The following is a 25,203-nucleotide window of genomic DNA, read 5'->3' as shown; positions in this document are numbered from 1 at the left end:
CTGTTACTCGTCCCAGCTTCTGCCAACCTAGCAGTTGGAAAGCACGTAAAAAATGCAAGTAGAAAAATAGGGACCACTACGGTGGGAAGGTAACAGCGTTCCGTGCGCCTTTGGCGTCTAGTCATGCCGGCCACATGACCACGTAGACTTCCTCGGACAAACGCTGGCTCTTCGGCTTTGAAACGGAGATAAGCACCGGCCCCTAGAGCCGGAAACGACTAGCACGCATGTGCGGGGGAACCTTTACCTTTACCTTTGCCTAACAAATGAGCTCAGGAAGACCCTTTGAAACTTAGCATCCCACAAAACATTAACATCTTAGTCTCTTCTAACATTTCATCATTTGTGATATTAAACAACACCATAGTTAGAAGAAATTTCTCCAATATTCATTTTCATGCATGGGTAATAGATTGTTTTTTGCTTCAAAGAATATCCATCAGTAACTTGATGGATGATATTTTTGTTTGTGATTCACAATATTTTTCCCCAAACCTTTTCATCTTGTTGCAGAGGCTGGGGAGCATATTTGGTACTTTGGGTGTGTTTTGCGAGCACTTTCACAAAATGGTTACAGGAGCTTCCAGATCAATCACAAAATGACCGTAATGTGGGACTAGCTCACTTCAAAGGGTTGCTCTGCCAGACAAGATACCTGCTGTCTTTGAAGAATGTTCTATTGTGGATTCTTGCGTATCTTTATCCTTCTGGATATTAGTCATTAATTTCTCGTATGAAAACTTATAAAAGAGTCATTGAATACGAGATAGGTGGCAAATAAATTTTATAAACAAATTATAAATAAGTAATAGAATCCCATTCTAACTTTCCTTCGGCTTAACTTTAAAAACTACAAATAGAGAAGGATTGTTTACCCATTTTAAATGCCCAGGCAAAGAAAAAAGATTTAGACTCCACACTAAAAATATTGGGAAATAATTGCAAACATAGAGTCTGCTAGAAGAGGAAAGCAGGGACACCACAAACTAAAGATCTATAAATGTTTCATTCTGGTTTTATAGCCAGTCCTTGACTTACAACTGGTGCTTTTTTTGTCATAGAACGCACCGGAACGGAATTCCGGCACCTTTTTTTGATGGATTTTTCTAAGTTTTAAAAGCAGCTTTTGAAAATTTGATGTTTGGTCCTCGTGGACTTTTAGCTGCCTAAGAACTAGTCAGGCAAACCAGGTTTACCAGACCATATTGGCTTTTACTAAAACCAGCAACTCAGCCATTTCAGCCATTTGAGCCACCAACCATTATCTCCATTTCCAACTTTCTTCTCTTTCCTAATTGGGTTTCATTCCACTTCTAATGTGAGCATGGCATCTTTTACTGGTATAGCCAACCATCTACGAGAGCTTTTCCATGAGAGACAAAACTAACTCTTACTGTAATCTCTGTATCAGAAAAGTGAAAACAAACTCTTTTGTTTGGGTAAGAATAGGTCAGGGGTCGGCAACCTTAAACACTCAAAGAGCCACTTGGACCCATTTCCCAGAGAAAAAAGAAACACTGGGAGCCGCAAAACCCGCACGTACACGTGCATGCACATGAGGAGGAAAGCTTGATTGAAGAGTTTAATTAAAAAGAAATAGAGGCTACTGTGCATGAGTTCTCTCTCTCTCTCTCTCTCTCTCTCTCTCTCTCTCTCTCTCTCTCTCTCTCTCTCCCTCCCTCCCTCCCTCCCTCCCTCCCTCCCTCTCCCTCTCTCTCCCCCCTTCTCTCTCCCTCTCTCCGATCTTCTGCTCACCTGGCAAACTGGCTTCACACTGTTCTCTGATAAGCTGACACACATTCTTATTGGGCTGGCTCTCCTGCCCTTGAGAGCTGCTGCTTTCTGCTGCTTCCAGCTTCCTGTGGAGATGCAGCAAAGGCAGGAGCCCCACCCAATAAGCTTGTCAGCTTGTCGGAGAACACACACACACACACACACACACACACACGCACGCACGCACACACAGAGAGAGAGAGAGAGAGAGAGAGAGAGAGAGAGAGAGAGAGAGAGAGAGAGAGAGAGAGAGCACCTCTCTCTGTCTCTCTGCAAATGGCGGAGGACGACTGGGAGCCACAGGGGAAGGCTGAAAAAGCCGCATGCGGCTCCAGAGCCACTGGTTGTCAACCCGTGGAATAGGTGAAGGGTCAATAAGATGCCATGGTGGAACATAGGACCCTCCTCTTTTATGAAAAGGACTGGGACTTTCACAGGTGCCAGTGATACACAGTGTACAGATAGCTGTCTCTGGATCAGTTTCATATGAAGATAGAAAGGGAGTATAGCTCGGTGCTGGTTTTCTGCCTATTGCTGCATGGCACATTTAACGTGCAAGTCTTTTATTAGGAAGTTTCATTTTTTTCCTAATCAAACTATTAGTTGGTTGTCTGTCATTGTAGGTTTCTGTGTAATTTGAGAAAATGCCTCAGACAGGACCCTCCTGAATTCACATGAAGATAAAGTGAGGAGGTGTCTTCTGTCGAGATTGTTTTTTCAAATAAAACTGTCTTTAGACCTAATGGGATTGGTTTGTTAGTCTGACCTACCTTATAAGGCTGACAATAGCCTTTCGCTTAGTAAGTACTTTCTTGAAAGATATAAGATTGGATGCCTATCATCATTAATCTTTTGCCTTAACATAACTCCTCTGATCATATCAGAGGTATCAGCATGCAAAATAAATGGAAGGTTAAAATCTGACCTCTTAAGAGAGGATATAAAGCAGTTTCTAACTGTTGGGGGGGGGGAATTGCCACACGCAGATGTCTATGAGGCTTTTGTGTTGGTGGAAAAATGAGGTGTTCCATAATATTCCAAATATCCTAGGAATGTTCATGGAAGATGCATCTGTTGAATAGCTTGCATTTTCTTTTCTTGTAGCTTAATATTTTGCTGCTCAACTATGTAACTTAAGTAATGTTAGAAAACCCCAGGTGATATTTGGCTGAATTGATAGTTATGCCTCCTGCATTGAAACTGGATATAACATCTTTTAACTGTTGCACATGTTCTTCCCAGATAGAGCTTTAAATAAATATCATCCAGGTGAGCTTCCCAGTATTTCCCCTGGTCTGGAAGTATGTTGTCCATGAATCTCTGGAAGTTTGGAGGAGCTCCATTTACAGCTGAAAGGCATTTTTACAAACTGTTATAGTCCTTCAAGTGCAGAAAGGCACGGTGGCCCAGCAGCTTAATGATGCTGGATTTGTTGGCTAGAGAAGGCCAATTCCCTGCACTTCAGTAGTTTGAGCCTAACACTGCATGACAGAGTGAACTTCCCTTATTTGCCTCAGCTTCTGCCAATCTACCAGTCTGAAAGCATGCAAATGCAAGTGGATAAATAGGTACCACTCCAATGGGACTAACAGTGAAGGAAAGAAACCAACCCATGCCAGATCTGCCCAACTTGAGGCAAAAACCGGCAGAGAAAAAAGCCCCCGATGATACTGACTGTTCTGTAGAACACCATTAGCTGCTTTGTGTGTGGAACTAGTTCACCCCCGTGTTGCACCCTAGATATCATGCAAGCATGAACTGAATGAACTAGCAATCTTAGGCAACCAATCTACTACTCTGCAGTAACATTGTAGACTCCTGGCTTAATGTACCATCGCCATATGCTCAATAAATAAAAAAAGCTGCAGCAAAATATATATTTCCTTTGGAGACTTCCTTGAAGGGGGCTCACAACTATCCCTTACATAAATTTATAGCAAATAAGTATTTTGCCCCATTGTAACTGATTATGAGATAATCTACTTTTGGCATAGGGTAACTGTCAAACTTGATTGAGCTCAATTGGCAGAAAATCTAGCTTCACCATTTGCTTGGGACTTAGTAATACATGTGACATGCACACGATCAATGGCATCTAACTGCACTTCGTTTTGTATGTTCTGTACTTTGTTCTGCAATGTGTTTCTGACTCTTTGTGGAATGCTTTAAGGTTTTGCTTTATTGGTTTTGTGCCTATCATATCAAGCATACACTCTACTAATTCTGTAGTGGCTGATTTAGTAGTAAATTCTTTGAATTCTTCTGCTATTTCTGCTTTTTCTATGAAAATAAAATCATTTCTATACGACTGACAAGGAGCTATACAATTGCTTTGCTACCTTTTTTGAATTGCGAGCTACTTATGAAACAATTAAAAGGGACACGGTGGCTCAGTGCGTTAGGATGCTGAGCTTGTCGATCAGAAGGTCAGCAGTTTGGTGGGTTGAATCCTGAGTGCCGCGTAACAGAGTGAGCGCCTGTTACTCATCCCAGCTTCTGCCAACCTAGCAGTTCGAAAGCACGTAAAAATGCAAGTAGAAAAATAGGGACCACTGTGGTGGGAAGGTAACAGCATTCTGTGCGCCTTTGGCATCTAGTCATGCCGGCCACATGACCACGGAGACATCCTTGGACAAGCGCTGGCTCTTCGGCTTTGAAACGGAGATGAGCACCGGCCCCTAGAGTCGGAAACAACTAGCACGCATGTGCGGGGGAACCTTTACCTTTACCTTTATGAAACAATTAACTCTCTTCTCTCAACCCATTTTCTCCAGTAGTTTGTAAGATAGACTTAGTTCTTTCATCCCTAAGTCTGTTTTGTAGTTAAAAAAGATCCCATTCTCTGGATCAGAGTAAATGGCCCTTACAACTTAGTTTGCAATTTACATTCCTGAATATCAACAAAAGCAATACCTCTAGAAATTTCATTGCAGCTTTAATATAATGACATTCCTTGGTGTCTTGCACAAGTTTAAAATTCTCCTATGGTATGTCATAGGAGTTTATGCCATTTCCTCCTTTGTGTGACAAAGGTCTTTGGATCTGGAATTTCACTGGTCAATCCATGACAAGAATGCTATTGGTTTTGTCCTATACAACATACATTCAACTTTAAAGACCTGAATCCAAGTGGATGTACAAATGCTTTAACAAACTGGATGGATTGGGGTTTGATCCATGAGAATTTCATCAGGGACTTCCTCACTATTGTATACTTGAGTAATTCATTAGAAATATCTTTTTGCTGTGACTGTGTAGAAGGAGTTTGTCTCTGGGCATTTAGTACCACAGTCTGAAATCACAAGTATATACTGATTTCTTCTTGCTGACTTTGGAAAAAACCAACTATAGCCATAACAGTTCTAGAAAATAAAGTAGAATCAAGGGGATTGTTTCCACAAGTGTCTTATATTATTTTTTCCCTTAGGTTTTTTATACTGACATTTTTGGCAAGACTGACAATGAATTTTCTTGGTCAAAAGTATATATCCCTAAGCCTCATTAGAGATTTTTTTCTTTTCACATGTGACTTGAGATTTTCACTGTCAAAATTCAAGAAACCTTTTATAAAATACTGCAGTCTGCTCTGCATTGTTTTCAGAATGGAGCTCCTCCTAACCTCTGTGAAACAAAGTTTTTCCACTACATCAACTTTAAGATGTGTGGACTTTAACTCCCAGAATTCCTTAGCCTACATGTTGCCTGGGGAATTCTGGGAGGTGAAGTCCACACATCTTAAAGTTGATGAGGTTGAGAAATACTACTATAAAGATCTCCTTTTTCACAAAGACAGCTGATGTAAACAAAACTGCTTCTTGCAATGATAAAAGATATTGCCTCCCTGGTGGTTGAAGTACTCCCCAAGATGCTGTTAGAAATTTGGTTTTTATTGTTCAGCTGAATTTTCTTCCCTGGAGAAATCTATTCAATACTAAATGTCATGTAGATACTTTAATGAATTTTTTTAAAAGAATCATTTCATTTGTATTTTTCTTCGATGGTAAGTGCCAAAAAGAGCATTAGAATAGCTGAAATAATTCTCCCACAAGCAAATTGCTTCTGTTCAGACAAAGAGTTCCCTTTGGCATCAGATTATTTTAAGTGTTTGAGAATTTCATATGGAATTTCTATCTCTAAATATCACTAACAACCAATCTTGGTTCTTGATCTGACAAAGGATAGAGAAGATATCATGGAAAATAGTGAAATGTTATGTTAGCAAAATTGGATTGGAATTATAATTAGTCACACCACACATTATTCTCTTTTTAACTGAACTATTACGAATGATCCACAATGTAATAATCAATTCAATTGCAGTCCCTACATCGTAATTTTTAATCCCTGTGAAGGCCTATAAATTGGTATAGGTAGTCTCCAACGTATGACCACAACTGGGCCCAAAGTTTCTGCTGCTAAGTGAGACAGTTGTTAAGTGAGTTTTGCCCTATTTTATGACCTTTCTTTGCCACAGTTGTTGAGTGAATCACAACAGTTGATGGTAACACGGTTAAGTGAATCTGGTTTCCCCATTATCTTTGCTTGTCAGGAGGGCACAAAAAGGGATCACATGACCCCGAGACACTGCAACCGTCATATATATGAACCAGTTGCCAAGCATTTGAATTTTGATCATGTGACCGTGGGGGATGCTGCAATGGTTGTAAGTGTGAAAAACAGTCATAAGTTACTTTTCCAATGTTGACGTAACTTTAAATGGTCACTAAATGAATAGTTGTAAGTCGAGGACTACCTGTATACCTTCTTTTTCTTCATTTTTTTTTTAGGACGGCACTCAGCAAAGTTAGTAAGCTTTGCTAAATACGATTCATTAGGATTTTGGATGTTACGATTTTTCACTGCTTTAATATGCTGATTTTTTTCTTTTTTCTTCTTGCTTAGGTAATCAGTGTCTTTCCTGGGGATGGAACGAGCACGGCATGTGTGGCAATGAAACAGAAGAAAATGTTTGTCTTCCTCAGCCTGTGGGAGCTCTTAGTTCTGCAAAGCTGCTTTCAATTGGATGTGGAGCTGGACACTCCTTAGCATTTTGTGATTTACCAAGCTTAGATGTAACACTGTAGAACCCTCTGCACAATTTTAATTTCATTTTAAGGCAGGGGGCTCCAACGTTGGCAACTTTAAGACTTGTGGAGTTCAACTCCCAGAATTCCTTTGCTGGCTGAGGAATTCTGGGAGTTGAAGTCCACAAGTCTTAAAGTTGCCAAGGTTGAGGACACCTGTTCTAAGGTTTATGCTTAGTTGATAAATGCAGTTAATGTCAAAGCAATTCAGTCATACTGTATGTAGTGATGGCAAGATTATCCATATTATATACTGACATAGTCATTTTGCCGGGTTCATATTTAAAAGGAGGGAGATTTTTTTTTGGGGGGTGCTTTTATTTGAGGGGGCAAAATATGAAAACATTTAGGTGTGATGAAATGAAATAGGATGTGCTTTATTTATTGTCAAGCATGAAAAAAACAGATCCACATGTAAAGGTTCTAATTAAGTGATTTATTACTACAGCCTATACATAGGAATATCTTCATATTAAGAGTTAGCACCTGGACAGAACTAGATAAGTGGTCATGGCATTCAAGGGGGGAGGGTTGGACTTAGTTCGCTTGTGGCTACAAAATGATTCTAAACTGAGGCCTAGTTTAACTCTTTCCCCTGGCTCTGCCAGTCTCTTCCCTACATTTATTGATATCAAGCAAATGATTACCTCAGGTAGTCCTTGCTGAATGACTGCCCTATTTAATGACTCTTCAAAATTACGATGGTGCTGAAAAAGTAACTTTATGACCAGTCCCTGCCCTTGCAACTGCAGTTATGGGAACTGCATCCTGCAGTTATGGGATCCCCAATTGTACACTTCATAGCCAGCTTCCAACAAACACAATGAAGAAGCCAACAATAAAATTACAACTCACAATCCTGATGTCTTTCTTAAAGACTATGTTGCTTAGCAACAGAGTTGTTCCTAATTATGATAATTAAGTGAGGACTACCTGTCCAGTTTTTATCCAAGAAAATATAGTAGAGCATTATTCTCAATATTGAGGATTTATAATTGGACTATACTGTTCCATCAATACAAATGCCATCAGATATGGAGACTTTATCACCTGGGGACTTCCAGGTGAGAAAAATGCTGGATAGATGCATCTCTGAAAGCGTAAGGATGCTAAGGATGGAATTCTGCCTGCCGGCGTGGTTGTTCTTACAAAATTTCTTCAGACAAAGAAAAGCTAAAAAAATTGCCCGTGTGTGCTCTGGATGGCAGTTCCTTATGAGGAAGCCTATAGCAGCCAAAGGATTCTGCAGGCACCTCATGAGTAAAAAATACATGGAGCCAAGGAAGATGTGATTTGCAGACTCAATAGAGCTGCAGGGGTGTCAAATTTGTGACATCACGTGACATGTCGCAATGTATTGCGACTTTTTCCATTGCCAGCAGTAGGGGTGGGTGAGGTTTCGTCATGACGCATCCGGCCTGTGGGCCGGCAGTTTGACAACCCTGCTTTAATAGATACCAAATCCCACTTTCTTAGGCACTTTGGATGGTAACTATTTAATAACTAAAGAATTCTTGGGAGTAGTAGTTTAACTGGAACTTCTGTGTTTAACAGAAAAAGAACAGAAAAAATCTTCAGGAATTAACTAACTTGCAGCAAAAAGCACATTAAAATCTTGGACTATAAAAGTTTTAAACAAATATAGGAACCAGTGGTATTTTTTTTAATTTTATTTTTACTAGGTTCCTATATAAATAGAGGAGGGGAATGTGAGGAGAGTAGAAGTGGCTGAAATGGCTAAATTGACTTGTCTAATTAAAGAAGGAACAACAATTATTTTTTATGAAAGAGTGGAAACCCTTTATGGACTTTTTGCTGCAAATGGACAAAAATGGTGATTTGGGGATTTATTGATTAAAAAAGGTTGTTTACAGGAAGACGGGATCCAAAATATATAATTTCAGAGGCTGGAAATGGTGAATAATCATGCTAGTAATGGTTTGCCTTCAGAAGTTGTGGGTGCTCAATTACTGGAGGTTTTTAAGAAGAGATTGGACAACCATTGGTATAGGGTCTCCTGCTTGATCAGGGGGTTGGACTAGAAGACCTCCAAGGTCCCTTCCAGCTCTGTTATTCTGCTTTATATATTCTGTTTTTTTTTCTGCAAAGAAGATTGGGAGTTGTTTCTTTAGATATCTTTCTTCTTCTTTGTCTCACTTTTTCATTTTTTTTATATCTCTTACATAGAAGCATACATACACATACATAAGCAATCAAGTACTTTATGTACTAGAGACTACGTTACCACTACTCATAGTTCCTTGTTGACATTACCTCTCTACGTTTTATTGCCTATTGACTGAATGTTTTGCTGGGTCACAAATTCAGATGGTATTTTGAAAGGCCTTTGTGAATTAGTTCAATATCTAAGCTACAGCACTAGATACAAAAATACTTTCCCTGAGTCTTCCTCCTTCATTCTTTATTTTAATCCTGGGTTGAATGCTCATCTCCTGGGGTGTATTTTATAAGTCAGACTCCTAAATATATTTATTAGAATTATGCAGCCCTTTTGATTTAGTTTCAGCAAATTTTTTGACACACCGATTTCTGTGAGCATAGCACCTGCCTACAGCTCTTTGAAACCTTCATGTCTTTTCTCAGGATTCGATGGATACCCTGTGAGAGATAAGGGAAAATATGGCTGCTTTAAAGAGTTGCAAGCAGGTGCCACATTTGTTCTTGTAGTATCTCGAGCGGGTTCCCGATCAATAAGGACAGCAGACTTGGTAGATTTCAGCTGGTTTATTTCGTCTCCTCAGGAACGCTGACAGTGTGTTTAAAACCCTCCTTTTATACTATAGCTGGCAAGTCTTCGCCCAATCCCCAGCCAAGGATTTTCCCGCCGCTTGTGTTTTTAACCAATAAGCAGTGACCGCGTGTGGAGCTGTCAACTTGCAGCTGTCAACGGTAACCGCATGTGGAGCTGTCAGCTGTCAGAGGGAGCTGTCAAACCTGCGCTGTCAAACCACAACTGTTAAATGCACTTTTTAACTATCATACATTACACCCCTTCCCCCCGCAATTAAACAATAACTATTTACAGAATTCTTGTTGTACAGTGTTCATTTCAGCCAGACTCTTGACCCCCAGACCATACATAGTCTTTTAAGTATGCTGGTGGCCTTCTTGTCCTGACGGGGCATCTCAGGGAATCGTCTGCTGTACCTTTCCTGGCTGATGGTGTTGTAGGATGTAAGGGATTCATAGCCACGGAGTTTTTGCTGCCCTGGTGACTTAGGGCAACATTGGGGGTTACCCCTATCTGGGGGTTTTCCCCAGAGTCTGGAAGGTTTTCTAGTCCATCTTGCTGGGGCATTTCCTGGGTGTTGGGGGCAAGGGTGACTGGTTCCTCTGCAGATGGTTGTCCACCAGGGGCTTGAGGCTGGTTACTTAACCCCCTTTTCCTTAATTGATCTATGTGCCATCTAAACTGACAGCCCCCTTCCCCCTCAACAAGATAAGAAATAGGCCCAGTGTGCATAATAACCACCCCCGGTAACCATTTGTTCCCCAGTCCAAAGTTCCTGGCCCACACATAATCCCCAACATTGAATTGTCTTGGAGGAACTGGTAGTTCTGGTTCAGCTGCCACCCTGTCAGGGTGCAATCTGTCAGGTTTTGTGACCAGTCGGCGGCCCCAACGTAACTCTGCAGGACTCTTGCCGGTGGCTGTGCAGGGAGTAGAGTGCTGGGCTAAAAGAAACTGTGCCAAACGTTGGTGCCAATTGCCAGTGATGATGCGGCGTAAAGCATCTTTAGTTGTTCGGACCATGACTTCAGCCAGGCCGTTAGTGGACGGCCGAAAGGGAGCAGAGGTGATGTGTTTAATCAAGTTGGCCTTGGTGAAAATCTGGAAATTGGTAGAAGTAAATTGTGGCCCATTATTTGAGACTATCACATCAGGGAGACCATGTGTAGTGAAGAGCCCCCTAAGCATTGTACAGTCCTGGCTGTGGTTATATTTTTAACTGGGATCACCTCTAGCCACCTTGAATAACTATCAACTACAATGAGAAATAGCTGCCCCTGGAAGGGTCCTGCAAAGTCAATGTGGATCCTAGACCAGGGGTTGTGAGCTGATTCCCATCTGTGTAGAGGTGCGTGAGGGGGCCTTGGCCTGGACTGCTGACAACGGTGACATCCAGCTACGTGTTCTTCAATATTTTTGTCTAAGCCCAGCCACCACAAGTAGCTTCGTGCTAAAGCCTTCATTTTTACTACTCCAGGATGACCTTCGTGTAGTGCTAGGAGGGATCTATCTCTATGTTTGCCTGGAATGACAACTCTGCTTCCCCATAAGATACACCCTTGGTGTGTGGACAATTCATTTCTCCTTACAAAATATGCTTGGAACTCAGCCCCTGGGCTATGGCCTTGCCACCCTGAGGTTACCCAAGCTAACAACCTACTCAGGATTTTATCTGTGGTTGTTGCTGAGGCAATGTCCTTTACCTGCAGGGGGCAATCAGGTAGTTCTTCAATGGCTAAGATTTGCCCCCCAGGTGCTGGGTCAGGGTCATTATCAGCTAAGGGTAGTCTACTTAACCTGTCAGCATGACACATTTCCTTACCCGTTCTGTAGATCAATTTGAATGAATATGCAGATAAGAACGTTGACCAACGCAGAATCCTTGGGGATAGAATTTGAGGGGTCTGTTTATCAACGGTGAATAATCTCAATAAGGGTTTGTGATCTGTAAAGATCGTGATTTCCCTTCCATATAAATAATCATGAAATTTTTTTACCCCTGCAACGATGGCTAGTGCCTCTTTGTCAATTTGGGCATAATTTCTTTCAGCCCTGGATAAGGTCCTGGAGTAGTAAGCAATTTGTTTCTGAACTCCACTTTCAACTAAATGGCTTAGCACGGTGCCGACCCCATAAGGAGAGGCGTCACACGCTACACAAATTGGTTTGTGTTCATTGTAATGGGTGATGGTTGAGTTGCTGGACAGTAAATTTTTTAGGTCCCTGAAACAGGTTTCATGGAGAGATGACCACTTCCAAGGAGTTTTTTTATCCAGCAGCCTGTGTAAGGGTTCTGCAATAGCTGCTTTCTGGGGAAGAAAGATGTGGTAAAAATTTAAGAGCCCCAAGAAAGCTTGTAATTCTGCTTTATTCCTGGGTGTTGGGGCCATTTTAATGGCCCGCACTTTAGATTCTGTGGGATGGATTCCCTGTGCATCTATCCTATAACCCAGGAATTCCATGGATGTCACCCCTATTGAGCATTTTTCTTTTTTAAGTTTTAACCCTGAGGCGCGAAATCTACTTAGCACCTTCTGCAACCTTTCTGCCAGCATCTCTTCGCATTCTCCGGTGATTAGAATGTCATCGAAGTATGGACACACCCCCGGGATGCCTTTCAAAGTTCGTTCCATAATTTCCTGGAAGATTCCAGGGGCAACAGAAATGCCAAACTGCAGACTGTTAACTTTGAAAGCCCCGCGGTGTGTCACGATCGTTTGCGCATCTGCCATCTCCCTGGTAAAAGGGAGCTGCAAATAGGCATGCGCGAGATCGAGCTTAGCAAAGATGGTGCCAGACAGAATCACAGAGAGGACGTGCTTCACCGATGGGACAGGGTAAGCATGCAGGTTCAATGCGCAGTTGAGGGTGGCCTTATAGTCAGCGCAGATCTGAACCTCGCCATTAGGTTTAACGGGGGCGACTATAGGGGTTTCCCAGCTTCCCCCGTCCACGGGTTCCAGTACTCCCAAATTTACAAGGCATTCCAGTTCGTTCTCAATTTTTTGTTTGAGGGTGAACAGAACCCTTCTAGCCTTAATTCTGACTGGGAGGATGTCAGGTTTTAATTTCAGGGAAATAGGAGCCCCTGTGTATTTTCCTAAAGAGCCATCGAATACGTCTGCAAATTGTTTGCAGACAGCTTCGAGGCTTTTGGCCTGGGTAAGATGGACTCCTCCTAGCCAAATACCCAAGGCCTCAAACCAATTAAGTCCCACTAAACTAGCCCCCTTCCCCTGGGTGACTAGTACTTCTAGTGGTCCTAGAAATCCCCTGAAATGAACAGTTAGCATTGCTATCCCTTTTAGTTTTATTGGGGCTTGTTGAAAATCAGCCAATGTCATTTGGGTGGTTTTCAGGGGAATCTTCCGTTTGCTGAGGCTGCAGTTTGAGTTGTAGGTCTCCACTGAAATTATGGAGACTGAGGACCCGGAGTCCACCTCCATTTTGCAAGGAATTCCTTGCAGATGGACTGTAATTTTTATCTTTGGCCTCAGCAACTGGTGGACATTTAGACGGCGATCCGGCTCCCCATGCCAATTAGTGGTTTGTACCAAGGGCCAGGGGGGCTCAGTGCGTGGAGAGTAGGGGGTTGTCGTACCTGGCAAAGATGATTCGAGGTCGTTGACGTTTCCCCAATTTCGGCTACGGCATACAGACCGGATATGCCCTGTCTTGCCACACTCGTGGCATTTGGCATTCCGGAACTTACACGATGCCTGTGGGTGAGCTGCTCCAGAGCTGGCACATCTAGGTCCGAGGTCCGTTGTGCAGGGGCTTTGGTAGTTGTTTGTAGTCTAAAGTCTGTTTGGCCCCTTTCCAGCACCACGCTGTGCCTGGGGTTTTTAAAATGTTTGCTGAATTACATCTATCTCGTTGTCGGCTTCCATGACCTCTTCATCGCTATCAGTAAAACTGCTTTGGTGGATTGACCCGTTTGGCCCATTGGTGGGCCGAGCTTGGGTCTCCTCGTGAGTAGCGTTGTGTGCTCGGATCTCACTGATGACCTCAGTGAGGCTCATTGTCGGTTTTGCGACAATTTTCCGTTGGAGCCGCTCGTTTAGGAGTCCAAGGACGATTTGGTCCCGGATCCTGTCTTCAAGGTCCGGGAAATGGCACCAGTGAGCGGCGTGTCATACTGCTGCGACGAAGTCTGTTGCGGCTTCTCCTGGACGTTGCGTCCGATGGGCGAACCGAAGCCGCCAGTATATTTCTGAATGTACTGGTGTGAAATGTTTGTTTAGTTTGTCTATGAGCTCTGAGTAGGAGACGGTGTTGACTGGGTCAGGATTGCAGAGTCCGCTGGCAACGTCATAGACTGCTGGCCCACTGAGGCAAAGTAAAGCCGCGGCCTTTAGGTGGTCCTCCATTATTCTGTTGAAGAGGAGGTAGCCCTCTACCTGTCCCAAGTGCGACTCCCATCACTCAGGAAATCGAATATCAAATTCTCTGATCTGTCCCAGTGTAGTCATGCTGTCCCGGTAAATGCTGCTTCGCGGATTTCTTTGGGGACGAATTTCCCCAAGTGACTTCAGCTTAGTGACAGTCAGCTCGTGATTTCGCTCAGTTATAACTCCGTGAAGCAGTACCACCTTCGTTGTCAGATGTAGTGTCTCAAGTGGGTTCCCGATCAATAAGGACAGCAGACTTGGTAGATTTCAGCTGGTTTATTTCATCTCCTCAGGAACGCTGACAGTGCATTTAAAACCCTCCTTTTATACTATAGCCGGCGAGTCTTCGCCCAATCCCCGGCCGAGGATTCTCCCGCCGCTTGTGTTTTTAACCAATAAGCGGTAACCGCATGTGGAGCTGTCAGCTGTCAGAGGGAGCTGTCAAACCTGTGCTGTCAAACCGCAACTGTTAAATGCACGTTTTAACTATCATACATTACAGTTCTACTGTGCTTTCTAAAGCCCCTTTTGGAATTGAAGCAAAGGCATTGTATAGCCCTTGTGTGTGTGTGTGTATAATATATATATATTAGGTGGTAGAAGGGGCATAAATATAACAGTAGCCTTCACAAATAAGCTAGTTAATTATAAAAAGAATTTTATTTTCTTGGACTGGAGTTTGTCAAGTGTATAAAATGCAGAAACGTTCAGGATACAACTGAAAAAAGCAAACCATATATACAGTATATATGGAGATCTGTGTCACATCAGTTGAATCAGTGATAACAGTATTGTACCAATCTAAGACTTTGTGTTAATAGTCTGATACTCTGTAAGCATAATCTGTCCATCTGTCTACAAGCAGTTTATCCGGAAAGCCAATTAAAATGGATTAACAAAATCCGTTAGCCATTTGTGATCTCTGTTACTTTACCAGAAATTATTGCAGTAACTACTCCCTTTATATGCACTTTAGTTTACATAAATCATAATGTATGTACACAAGTATGTTTGGGTAGGTTAGAAATAAAAGGAAAGTCAAAGAGATAGGTCTATTGTGAGGAAGCAAGTATAGAGCAATAGTAGGTGAAGATGAGAAGGCAGGATTTTTAATTTTGCACCCGTCTTCTCCCAGAAGAGAAATTGAGCTTTAGTTGACCACAGTTATGCTATTGGGGGGAGGAGAAGGCAGACGATAGGCTAGAGTAAGGCAGCAGTTAGTTAATTTAAATGAATTAAAGTCTACAGGACCAGGTGAATTACATTTGACAGTGCTGAAGTAGCCTTTATCAGTGATCTTTGAAAAATTTTGGAGAACTGCTAAGGTTTCAAAAGGCGAGCAAATAGCATTCCCATCTTCAGAGAGTGGAAGGAGGAGGACCCAAGAAATTACAGACCTATCAGCTTGAAGTCTCTATTGGGTTAAGTCTTTGAAAAGATGATAAAGCAGCATCTTTGTAGAATGGCCTTATTTCCTAAGTGAGGGGTCTCCAAACTTGGCCACTTTAAGACTTGTGGAGTTCAACTCCCAGAATTCCACAACCAGCTGCGTTCTCCATCACTGAAAACGTTCCAACAGGCTAGATGGTCATTTATCAGAAATGATCGAGTGCAACCTGCGCTGAGTAGAAGATTGGATTGGATAACTTGTGTAGTCACTTCAGTTCTATGCTTCTAAGAACAATGAATAATGTTTGCAACAATATTGTATTTTTTGCTTTGCGTTCATAGTTGGTGAAACCAACACTGGTTGCTAGCCCTTCTTAAAGGTCTCTTCCCCTTCCTCAATTACTCAGGACATTATAGAACTTTGAGACAGAATGGTCTTCTACACATATTCTGTACCATCCAACAACATTAAGATAGGTATACAATAGGAGATTCCTGAGCAAGTCAAGATACTGAGAGCATGGTGGCAGAATGGTTAGAATGGTTAGAATGTACTGCAGGTTAACTCACTGCTCACTGCCAGCAGTTTAATCTTGATGGGCCCAAGGTTGACTTAGCCTTCTATCCTTCTGAGGTTGTTCAAATGAGGACCCAGATTGTTGGGGGCAATAAACTGACTCTATAAACCTTTTAGAGAAGGTATAAACTACTATGAAGTCTAAATGATATTGCTATTGCTATTGGCCTGGTTAACACAGAGGCTACATGGTTATTCTATGTCAGAGTTACTCTAGTAGAACCTGCACTAAGCAAGGGAATGAACTAATTAGCTCCTTCTAACTCAATGAAATTAAATGGGGTGACAAACAGTCTTATACTGTGTTTTCCCTCAGATTACACCATAAAAATTCAGTAACGCAGAAAGATGTTCAATGTGAAGAGGAAGATTGCTTGAAATAAACAAAAAATACAGTATTCATGAGGTGTCCTTCCAGCTGTCTTTGTTTTGTTTGTAATCATCAGCACACAGAAATCATTTCATAATGTTGAAAATGCTATAAATTATTTTACCTCTTCAGGTTCTTGCTGACATCCTTTTGTAGAAGGTTTTTTTCAATTTAAAAACATGTTCTGCTATTAGGCTTACTTGTATTCAGGCTATTAAACTTTTTATCTCTAGCTCTTGATTAGGCATTTGCTTGTTTTAACAGTATTTCCTTGGCTAAAGGGAAAGATTATGAATTGAATTTTCATTCACAGCTGCATTTTGTATTCCTTGTTCTCCTCTTCCTTTGTTCTTCCTTTTTATTTTTCCTCCTAAGCTTGAGTTCATTTAAGGTGTACACCTTTAGTGATTTACATTATATTGTTAATTCTGTACTATATATCTATTGTTTTGTATTTGTTAATATATCATTGCATACTAAAATAAATAGATTTTTTTCCTTTATCCTCCTCTTTGATTTGCACAATATTAACAATAAAATTATCTGATTAGTTGTTTAATCTGTGTATGGGACATCAAGATGCATTGCCGAATATTTTGATCATGTGGTATATTATTTTTATCAAGTAATTTTTTTAAACTTTCATTTGTTTGGGAGGGGGTGTTGCCTTTTGATAGGATAGATGGATAGAACAATTTTTTCTCCATTGTTTTTGATGTTAATTATATTCTGAGCCTGTTGGGTCAAAGCAAAGGCCTATCAGGTATCCAAGGACAGAATTAAAAACCCCACATCCTTATGTGCCCTCCTGAATCTATGTATGCAACCCAAATAGCCCTCTGAAAGCTGCTGGTGAATTATTATTTTGTGTGACAAAAATGGAACATTATTAAATGCAGCTGAATGAGGATTGTTCATGTAAAGCAGTGGTGGGGAACTATGGTCCCTTTATGATTTTTGGACTTTGACTCCCAGAATTTCTGAGCCATGCTGGCTCAGGAATTCTGGGAGTTGAAGTTCATAGTTCATCAAAGGGCCATAGTTCCCCACCCCTGATGTAAAGGGTTGTGTTCCTAGAATGCATGTTTGCTAGACAAGTTTCTTTTGGATCGAACACGCTTATAATAATAAAAAATGGGGGTGATCCAAAGCTATCATTTACAGTAAGTTCCATTACTAAAAGGAAAATTAGAACATACTAAGATATGAATTCTCAGTCCTTCAGATAAACAAGGATATACTGGTAAGTTCTCTTATATTCATGACTGTAATAGTGCCTGCCCATTACAGTTGTAAGTTGTGACAATCTTAAAGTGAGTTGCCCATGTGACTGACCAGATTTTACAACCTTTTTTGAGGCAGTGGTTATTAAGTGATACTGCAGTTGTTAAGAAAACCAATTGTTTGCTAGGAGCTGCTTTGCCAAAACTGAAAGTAAATGCCAGTTTTTGGCAAAAACTTCATGAAACGAGGTCCTGTACAGCTTAAAATGAGGTGCTGTGAAGATGGACCAGTTACTAATATGCAGTAATGTGATTCTGGTGTGTGTGTGTGTGTGTGTGTATGGCAGATGTTGTGACTTTGGAAGCAGATCATAAGTACACCAGGAGAGGTCTATCATTACTTTGAACCGTCACTAAGCAACGGAACATAAGTTGAGGACTACCGGTAATGCAGCACAACCAATATTCAGCAAGCATCAATGCAGTTGTTTCTAATAAATAGTAAAGGGAAACCTGATGATTTGTCCAGTGCTGATACTAAGAATAAGAGCTACAAAGTCTTAGTTTCTCATTCATGGTGTCTATATACATAAGGGAAATTGCATTTGCATGCTATGAAATGTGTGCAGATGACTTGGAAAATGGGGGGAAGAGATGCTGCCTACGAAACAATCACACATGAGAGGCAGGAACTCCCCGTGGCTTAACGGTCAGATAAAGAAACTTGCTCTAAAAGATCAAGCAGGTAAAGGTGGCAGAAAGTTTATACCTTTGAACCTTAAGATTTGCAATATTCTGTTAATGTAGCCTTACAATAATCCAGTGGTGGGATTCAGCCGGTCTGCACCAGTTTGGCAGAACTAGTAGCTAATTTTTTGTTGCCCAGACCCAGAACAGACTTACCCGAAGCGGCATCCACACAGAGAACCGGTTCACATATTTGAATCCCATCACGGCTTTTATGTAACTTTCAGAAAATATTTTGTAGCCTCAGTTAAAATAGGCATGCACCCTAATGATAGACTCTGGCAGATATTTTGGCAAAACTTTCTTGGAGGACATGACATTATGTCATTTCACCCATTTATTTTATGGGGTGTCTAGATTGGGATAACTTTTGCTTTGGTTTCCCTTGTTTTTTAGCTGCTGCTTCCATCACAAATAAAATATTTTTACCAAAACAAGACAATAGCCAAATATTGTCTGTGGCCTGCTAAAGGTAGAATGAATCTACCTGCCTGTGGCCGACTGCAAAATCAGAAACAAAAATAACCATGTTAATCTTTAAAATGCCACAACAGGTTTTTTAAGTTTTATTTGTAACTTTATAGCAATGCTACCAAATTCCACAGAATTGGAGATATTTTTGCCTTGTGGCATTAAGGTGAAATTAAATCACAGTAGGTTTTACTCTGCTTGGATACACCTTTTTCTTTTAAAGAGAGAAGAGTTGTTAGGAGCCCTTTTCCAAAAAGTCGTAGAAGGTTGCTGTGACATTCCAGCATACCAAGATGTTGCTGTTGATCAGCAGAAAATTGGTAGCTTGGATTTTACTCCACCTAGGAGTTCCTTTCCTGCTGCAACCTATCATGATCGTGAATCCTGAAAGATCCCTCCTGATTGATCTCCATGTGTCCTCCAAAGCCCCTCAGTACAGAATCCTTCTATAGTTGATTTTGGAGCCTGTCTTGAAATTTATCAAAGAAGGACAAGCTGGAAGTCAAGCCCTTTGCCCCTTCTGCTGTAATATTGGAAATTATGGATCCTACCAAAACTAAATTATTGGGTTTGTGTTTGTTAGATCTCATGTGAGAAATTCAGCAGAAATTGGGGAAGGGGGTTGACTGGCACACACACACACCCACACACACCCCCCCCCACACACACCCATATATACATATACATATACATACACATACACAGACACAGACACAGACACACAAACACACACACATATATATATACATATATATATACATACTGTACACACACACACACACACACACACACACACACACACTGTATTATATCTCAGGTCTAGAATTTGTTTAGCCAGCAGAACTGAGATTTGATAAAAATGTTAAAGTGATACAATGGCAATGTTAGTTTAGATGCACTTTAGTATGGATTTCATCTGTATTTTTATTGGTAACCTCCGTAACATTTGTACTGTATGCATGACATTAATTTCCATCCAAATCCAGTGATTACACTGAAGCATTCTCATGTCTGACTTTTAGCACTAAAATCATTTTAGCCTATTTTTATTTATTCCAGGCAAACACTAAAAAGAACAGAAAGCAATAAATAAATAAATAAATAAATAAATAAATAAATAAATCACAACACATTGCCAAGTTTTAGATTACACCCAATTTAAATATTACACATTTCCTGGGTAACAGCTGACTAGAGAAACTTTACCAATATGGCATCTAAACAGTTTAACTGTATGGCTGACTACAAAAATACAGTTTATTGCTCTTCCCACCCTACTTTCTGACTTAAGTAAAAAAAAAGAATTAATAGATTTCAGCCCTAAGATACAATAAATAAAATCACTCCATCTATATTGCCAGACATGGAGGTCCACAACTGGGAGTTTCCCAGCTGGAAAGCCTGACTGCTATTTAAGGCCATCAGATTTGGTCTGCAGGGGGAAAAAAGTCACTAGATGGCAGTAAAGAAATGCAGAAAAGTCCATTCTTTTCAGGCAGATAAAGTACTTTGCCAGATGTTACATCCTGCCAGTGGGGCCAGAAAAAAGAATACTGTAAGTTAGGGGCAGCTATAGAATTTCAAATAAAATTTTGAGATCCAGTCAATCCTGGAATTAGCACTAATTAGCACTAGTTCAAATATATCTCTAGGAAGTGACATTTTCAGTCCCATCTATAAGCCTGGAAAAAACAGGCTGCTTTAATGAGTAACAGGGAAGCCCTACCCTCCTGCAAGGTTCAAAGGTTCTTGTTTTCAAAGGGTGCACAGCTTAGTTGCCATACTGGTTAGTCCTGTGGAGAGAAAGTCTGCCCCCCCTGCTTTATTGAAAACTGCAGACTGTGAAAAATCTTCTGGACTGGGTTGAATGACTAGAGATACAATTTTATGAAAAAGAGCCAAATAAAAGAAAGATTTTTCTCAGAACTGGTAAAAACGGATGGGGGAAGTAGGGTAGAACCGCCCTCTTTTCAGCAGTTTGGGAGGTACAAGCTGTCAATTAACAGAAACGTTCAGAAGAGAGATTGGACGTGTGGGTTTCAACTCAAAAAGAGTGACTTGGACAACCTCCTTACGTTAGATTTACAAAAGAGATGTGGTTATACTCGTGAGAAAAGGTAGAGGATGAAAAGAAATCACTACTTAAAAGGAATAAACATGAAGACTTTTTCTAAAAAATAAAAAAAGATTTATAGAGTTGGTTTATTTGATCAAGGTTAATATAACATTGTTAATTAAACCCTTCTAGCAGTTTTTTACTGTGTTTTTCTTGACCAGATGTGATGGCTTCCCCAGTTGCTTCTCCAGACGCTAGTTTGGATGAGGAAGAGACGGGTTCAGGGACATCAGGAGGAGATATGGAGGAACATCTGGAAGTTTCCGGAGGCTGCCAGGAATTGCGAGGCCAAGCACAACAGAGCAGTCGCAGAAGGAGCAAATGGCCAGTTGAGCTTTGGGCTGGAGAGGCACATCTACAGTTGGGAAGCCCAGAGGCTTTGGGAGAAGAGGGCACGCAGCTGCAGCTGGTCAGCAGAGATGAGGAAGATTAAATCCCCACCTCCACCCATTCTGAGAGTGCATAGGGTTGAGAGGAGACAGGCACAATGAAGGTCAGCGAGGCTATTTGTGAGTCGGCATCCTTGCCCCTCTTGATGGACTGCACTGGGGAGAGGCTATTTAGCTCAGCGCTTGGGATGAAACGACGCTGGAAGCAACATGTCCGTTTCCTTGCTGTGTGTTCTTCAGCTGCAGTGATTCTTGCCTTGACTACCAGACTTGGATTCTGTACTTCGAACTTTGGATCATGCCTCTTGAAATCTGGACTTGCCTTTGCCCTGTGGACTGGCATGAGGTTTTCCTTGAATGCCCTATTGAATCCTTGGGGATGGCGCTGATATGCGTGTGAGGAATTTCTGGGCAAGACTATTCTGGGCTTGGAAGCCTCAATAAAGACTTCTAACACCCGTGGCCTGTATGTATGTGAGCAGGATAGGACACCAGGACTGAATTTTATTTTTATTTACAGGTAGTGCTTCACTTACAACAATTCATCTAGTGACTGTTCAAAGTTACAACAGCGCTGAAAAAAGTGCCTTATGACTGTTTTTCACACTCATGACTGTTGCAGTATCCCCCTGATCATAAGATCAAAATTCAGACACTTGGCAACTGACTCATATTTATGATGGTTGGAGTGTTCTGGGGTCACATACTCACCTTTTCTGATCTTCTGACAAGCAAAAACAATGGGGAAGCCAATTCACCTAACTAAATTAGTTACTAACTTAACAACTGCAGTGATTCACTTAATAAACATGTCAAGAAAGGTTGTAAAATGAGGCAAAACTCAGTTAAGTCTTAGCAATAGAAATTTTGGGCTGAATTCTGACTGTAAGTTGAGGACTACATCTATCTATCTATCTATCTATCTATCTATCTATCTATCTATCATCATCATCATCATCATTGAATGAGCCTTGGTGGAGCAGTGGGCTAATGCCTCCTTAAGTAACACCAGCTGCCTGCAATTAGTGCAGGTTCGCATCCCACCAGGCTCAAGGTTGACTCAGCCTTCCATCCTTCCGAGGTAGGTAAAATGAGGACCCAGATTGTTGGGGGCAATTAAGCTGACTTTGTAATAATGCCGCTTGGGGTGTGTGTGAAAGCCCTAATAAGCAAGTATATACATAGAATGAAGGCTACTGCTAAGCTTGTAAGCCGCCCTGAGTCTTCGGAGAAGGGCGGGATATAAATGGAATTAAAATAAAATAAATAAAAAATCATCTATCCATCCATCCATCCATCCATCCATCCATCCATCCATCCATCCATCCTTCCATCCATCCATCCAGCTATCTAGCTATCTAGCTAGCTTTATATCACATTTAGAAACCACCCATCTCTACAGTATGTGAAAAGCTCTAGGCAGTATACAAATAAAATGTTAAAAACATAAAAAGTTAATATAAAATTTAAAAAGAGACCAAGGATAGTTAAAATTTTACATTAAAAGTTTTCTTCAGGGCACCAGCCAACCCCACTACTACATGTTTTCTCTGAGTCCCAAGCAAGATGGCAGAGCCAGATCTTTAGATATTTTTGAAAGTGCAGGAAACAGGGCCAGCCTTGTCTGTAGGGGGAGAATAATCTGAAGGGCAGGGGCAAGGGCTGAGAAGGCTGTCTTCCTGGAATTGCTTCCTGAATTCTTCAACTGTTAGGGTCTTCTTGAGAGGGTAGGAGGGGTTGATGTGATGGGGCAAATACGGTTCCACAGGTAATTTAGCTCCATGCAATGTTGGGTTTTAAAAGGAATAACCAACACTTTGAACTGGACCTGGAAGCAAATTGGCACCTAATGGTGAAGCTTTAAAGATTTATTTATGGATAAGACATGGAGAGAATGGATTATTTTTTGTTGTATTTTTAGAGAAAGTGATAAGCTATGGTATTAAAATGGAAGAAATTTGTTAAACTTGTGAAGGAGTTTCTGAAAGGAGATGAATAGATGCTAAGAAATTTGTAGGACATTATTTGATGGGATTAAATTTCAATATGTTGTTTTGGGTAGCTTTTAAAGAATTTTTAAAGTGAATTTCGAATGATGAAGCTTTAAAGATTTATTTAGAATTATAAGATATAGAAAGAAATGGTTTCTTATATTATTACAGAAAATGCTAAGTTACTGGCTAAAGTAAATGAAAGAAATATGAAATTGATTTACTTGTTTAAGTTTAAATATGTACTTATATTTATTTCTGGTAGCTGTTAATGGACTTTTGTTGATTAAGATTGAATTGTGAGGTTTTATAATTTGCTAATAGATAAAAGATGAGATTAAATTTCAGTAACACCACCTTTTCTAACATTTCAGCCTAAAATCTCTTCATGAAGAAAATGAAGAGATTTTACTGGTCTTAAAGAAGGGAGAAGTCATATATAAATATATGACTTCTTCCTTCATCAAGACCAGTAAAATGTAGGCTGAAATACAAAAATCCACTTCTTTCCATATCTTCTCTCACTCTCTGGTGAAAAAAAAGCAATCTGACTAATGCTGAATAAGAGTAGATCCCTTTAAATGGATATAAAATTATAGTTTGGCACATATGTCAAAACTAAAGATATGAGACAAAACATCTCGGTATCACCAAATCTGATGAAAAAGAACTAAGTTTGGAATTAATCTGGAAATTATTTTCCAATGAAAGTTTCAGCAAAATTCCCATTGGTGTAGTATAGTTTTCTAGTACATACTCAGTTGCCAGGTAGCCAAGGGGCCTATGAAAGGTGCTATCTTTCCATGTACAATCATGTATTCAGCAGTTTTCCACCTCCCACTTTCATTGAATCCCAAGGGAATACAGCAGTGTGTGTGTGTTTGTGTTGGGGAGGGGAGGGGAGGAATCTTCCTATGAGTCTTTTTCCAGTCCGAGCTTCAGAGAGATTGAAAAACATACAACCCTATAAATCAACACCAGCTCTAGAACCTTTTGCCACTTCCAACAACAAAGGGGTTTTAAAAAGATACCAAGGAAAATGGAAAAGGCATTCACAAGCCCTCTATGCTCTCTCAGGGCTGATTCTGGAGTTGAAGTTCACACAAAAGAGCCAAGGTTGCCTACCCCTGTCCTAGGTAGTACAAGATTGCTTCCTTTAAAGTTTAGCTTTCAAATAGAACTTTATTAGACAACCAGCCTGCTTTAATGGCAAATTTTAGTGGACTGTGTTGAATTCTTTGCCATGAAAGTCATGTTATTGGAAAAATAATAAGGCTATAATAACTAGTTGTAGATGGTTTTTAAAAAGGCAGATATTCAAGAGATTTCCAGTATGTGGAAAAAACAACAACAAGAGACATCCAAGTTGGCATTTATGTCACATTTTAAAACTGATGTCATATTATGATTATTTCCATAAGATTTTATGTTTATTTGACATCTTTGTGTCCATTTAGTGAAAAAATTAATTGGTTCAGTTACTTGCTGGACATATGCTCAGAGTACCACATTGGTTCATGGGATACTATATTCAAGTAATTCCCTTTTAGACTTACATTACAGAATAATTATTGTTCTGGAAACTGAAGATTTATACGGATTCTCATCTGCTCTGATATCATACTATATACCAATGTTTGGGAAACTAACACAAAAACAAAGGCACATATGAGTTTTTATGACAGCAATGTAAATTAATAGATTAAATCCTGATACTGCAGTATCCATGCCTTATCAGTTTATACAATATTCTGAAGAACATACATATACATTCCTATATATGAATAAATGTTTTATTGATAAATGCCTTCTTAAAAAAAACTATTTAGAAATGTGGATTACATATACTAATTATTACATTAGATGCCTCACTTTTTAAATTAAATATACTGACCTAAACATTCAAGGATAAGAAACTTATGTTCTTTTG

At 40.5% G+C, this 25,203-nt stretch overlaps 1 protein-coding gene across 1 annotated transcript in view; it reads left to right on the top strand.

Annotated features, from left to right (window-relative positions):
- The window catches only part of SERGEF (secretion regulating guanine nucleotide exchange factor), a gene marked incomplete at its 5' end in the record, with an annotated part of 80,884 nt that extends 71,060 nt beyond the window's left edge, over positions 1 to 9,824 (top strand). The window contains one exon of the mRNA XM_083376859.1: positions 6,676 to 9,824. Within this exon, the coding sequence (XP_083232985.1) occupies positions 6,676 to 6,857 (182 nt within the window). The 3' untranslated portion in view covers positions 6,858 to 9,824. The remainder of the gene's footprint in view (positions 1 to 6,675) is intronic.
- Positions 9,825 to 25,203: the final 15,379 nt, after the last annotated feature.

This window comes from Vipera ursinii (genome assembly GCF_947247035.1).
Source record: "Vipera ursinii genome assembly, chromosome: 1".
Lineage (NCBI taxonomy): Eukaryota > Metazoa > Chordata > Lepidosauria > Squamata > Viperidae > Vipera > Vipera ursinii.
Note: the sequence above shows the minus strand (reverse complement) of the source record. Positions and strands in the feature narration are given on the sequence as shown.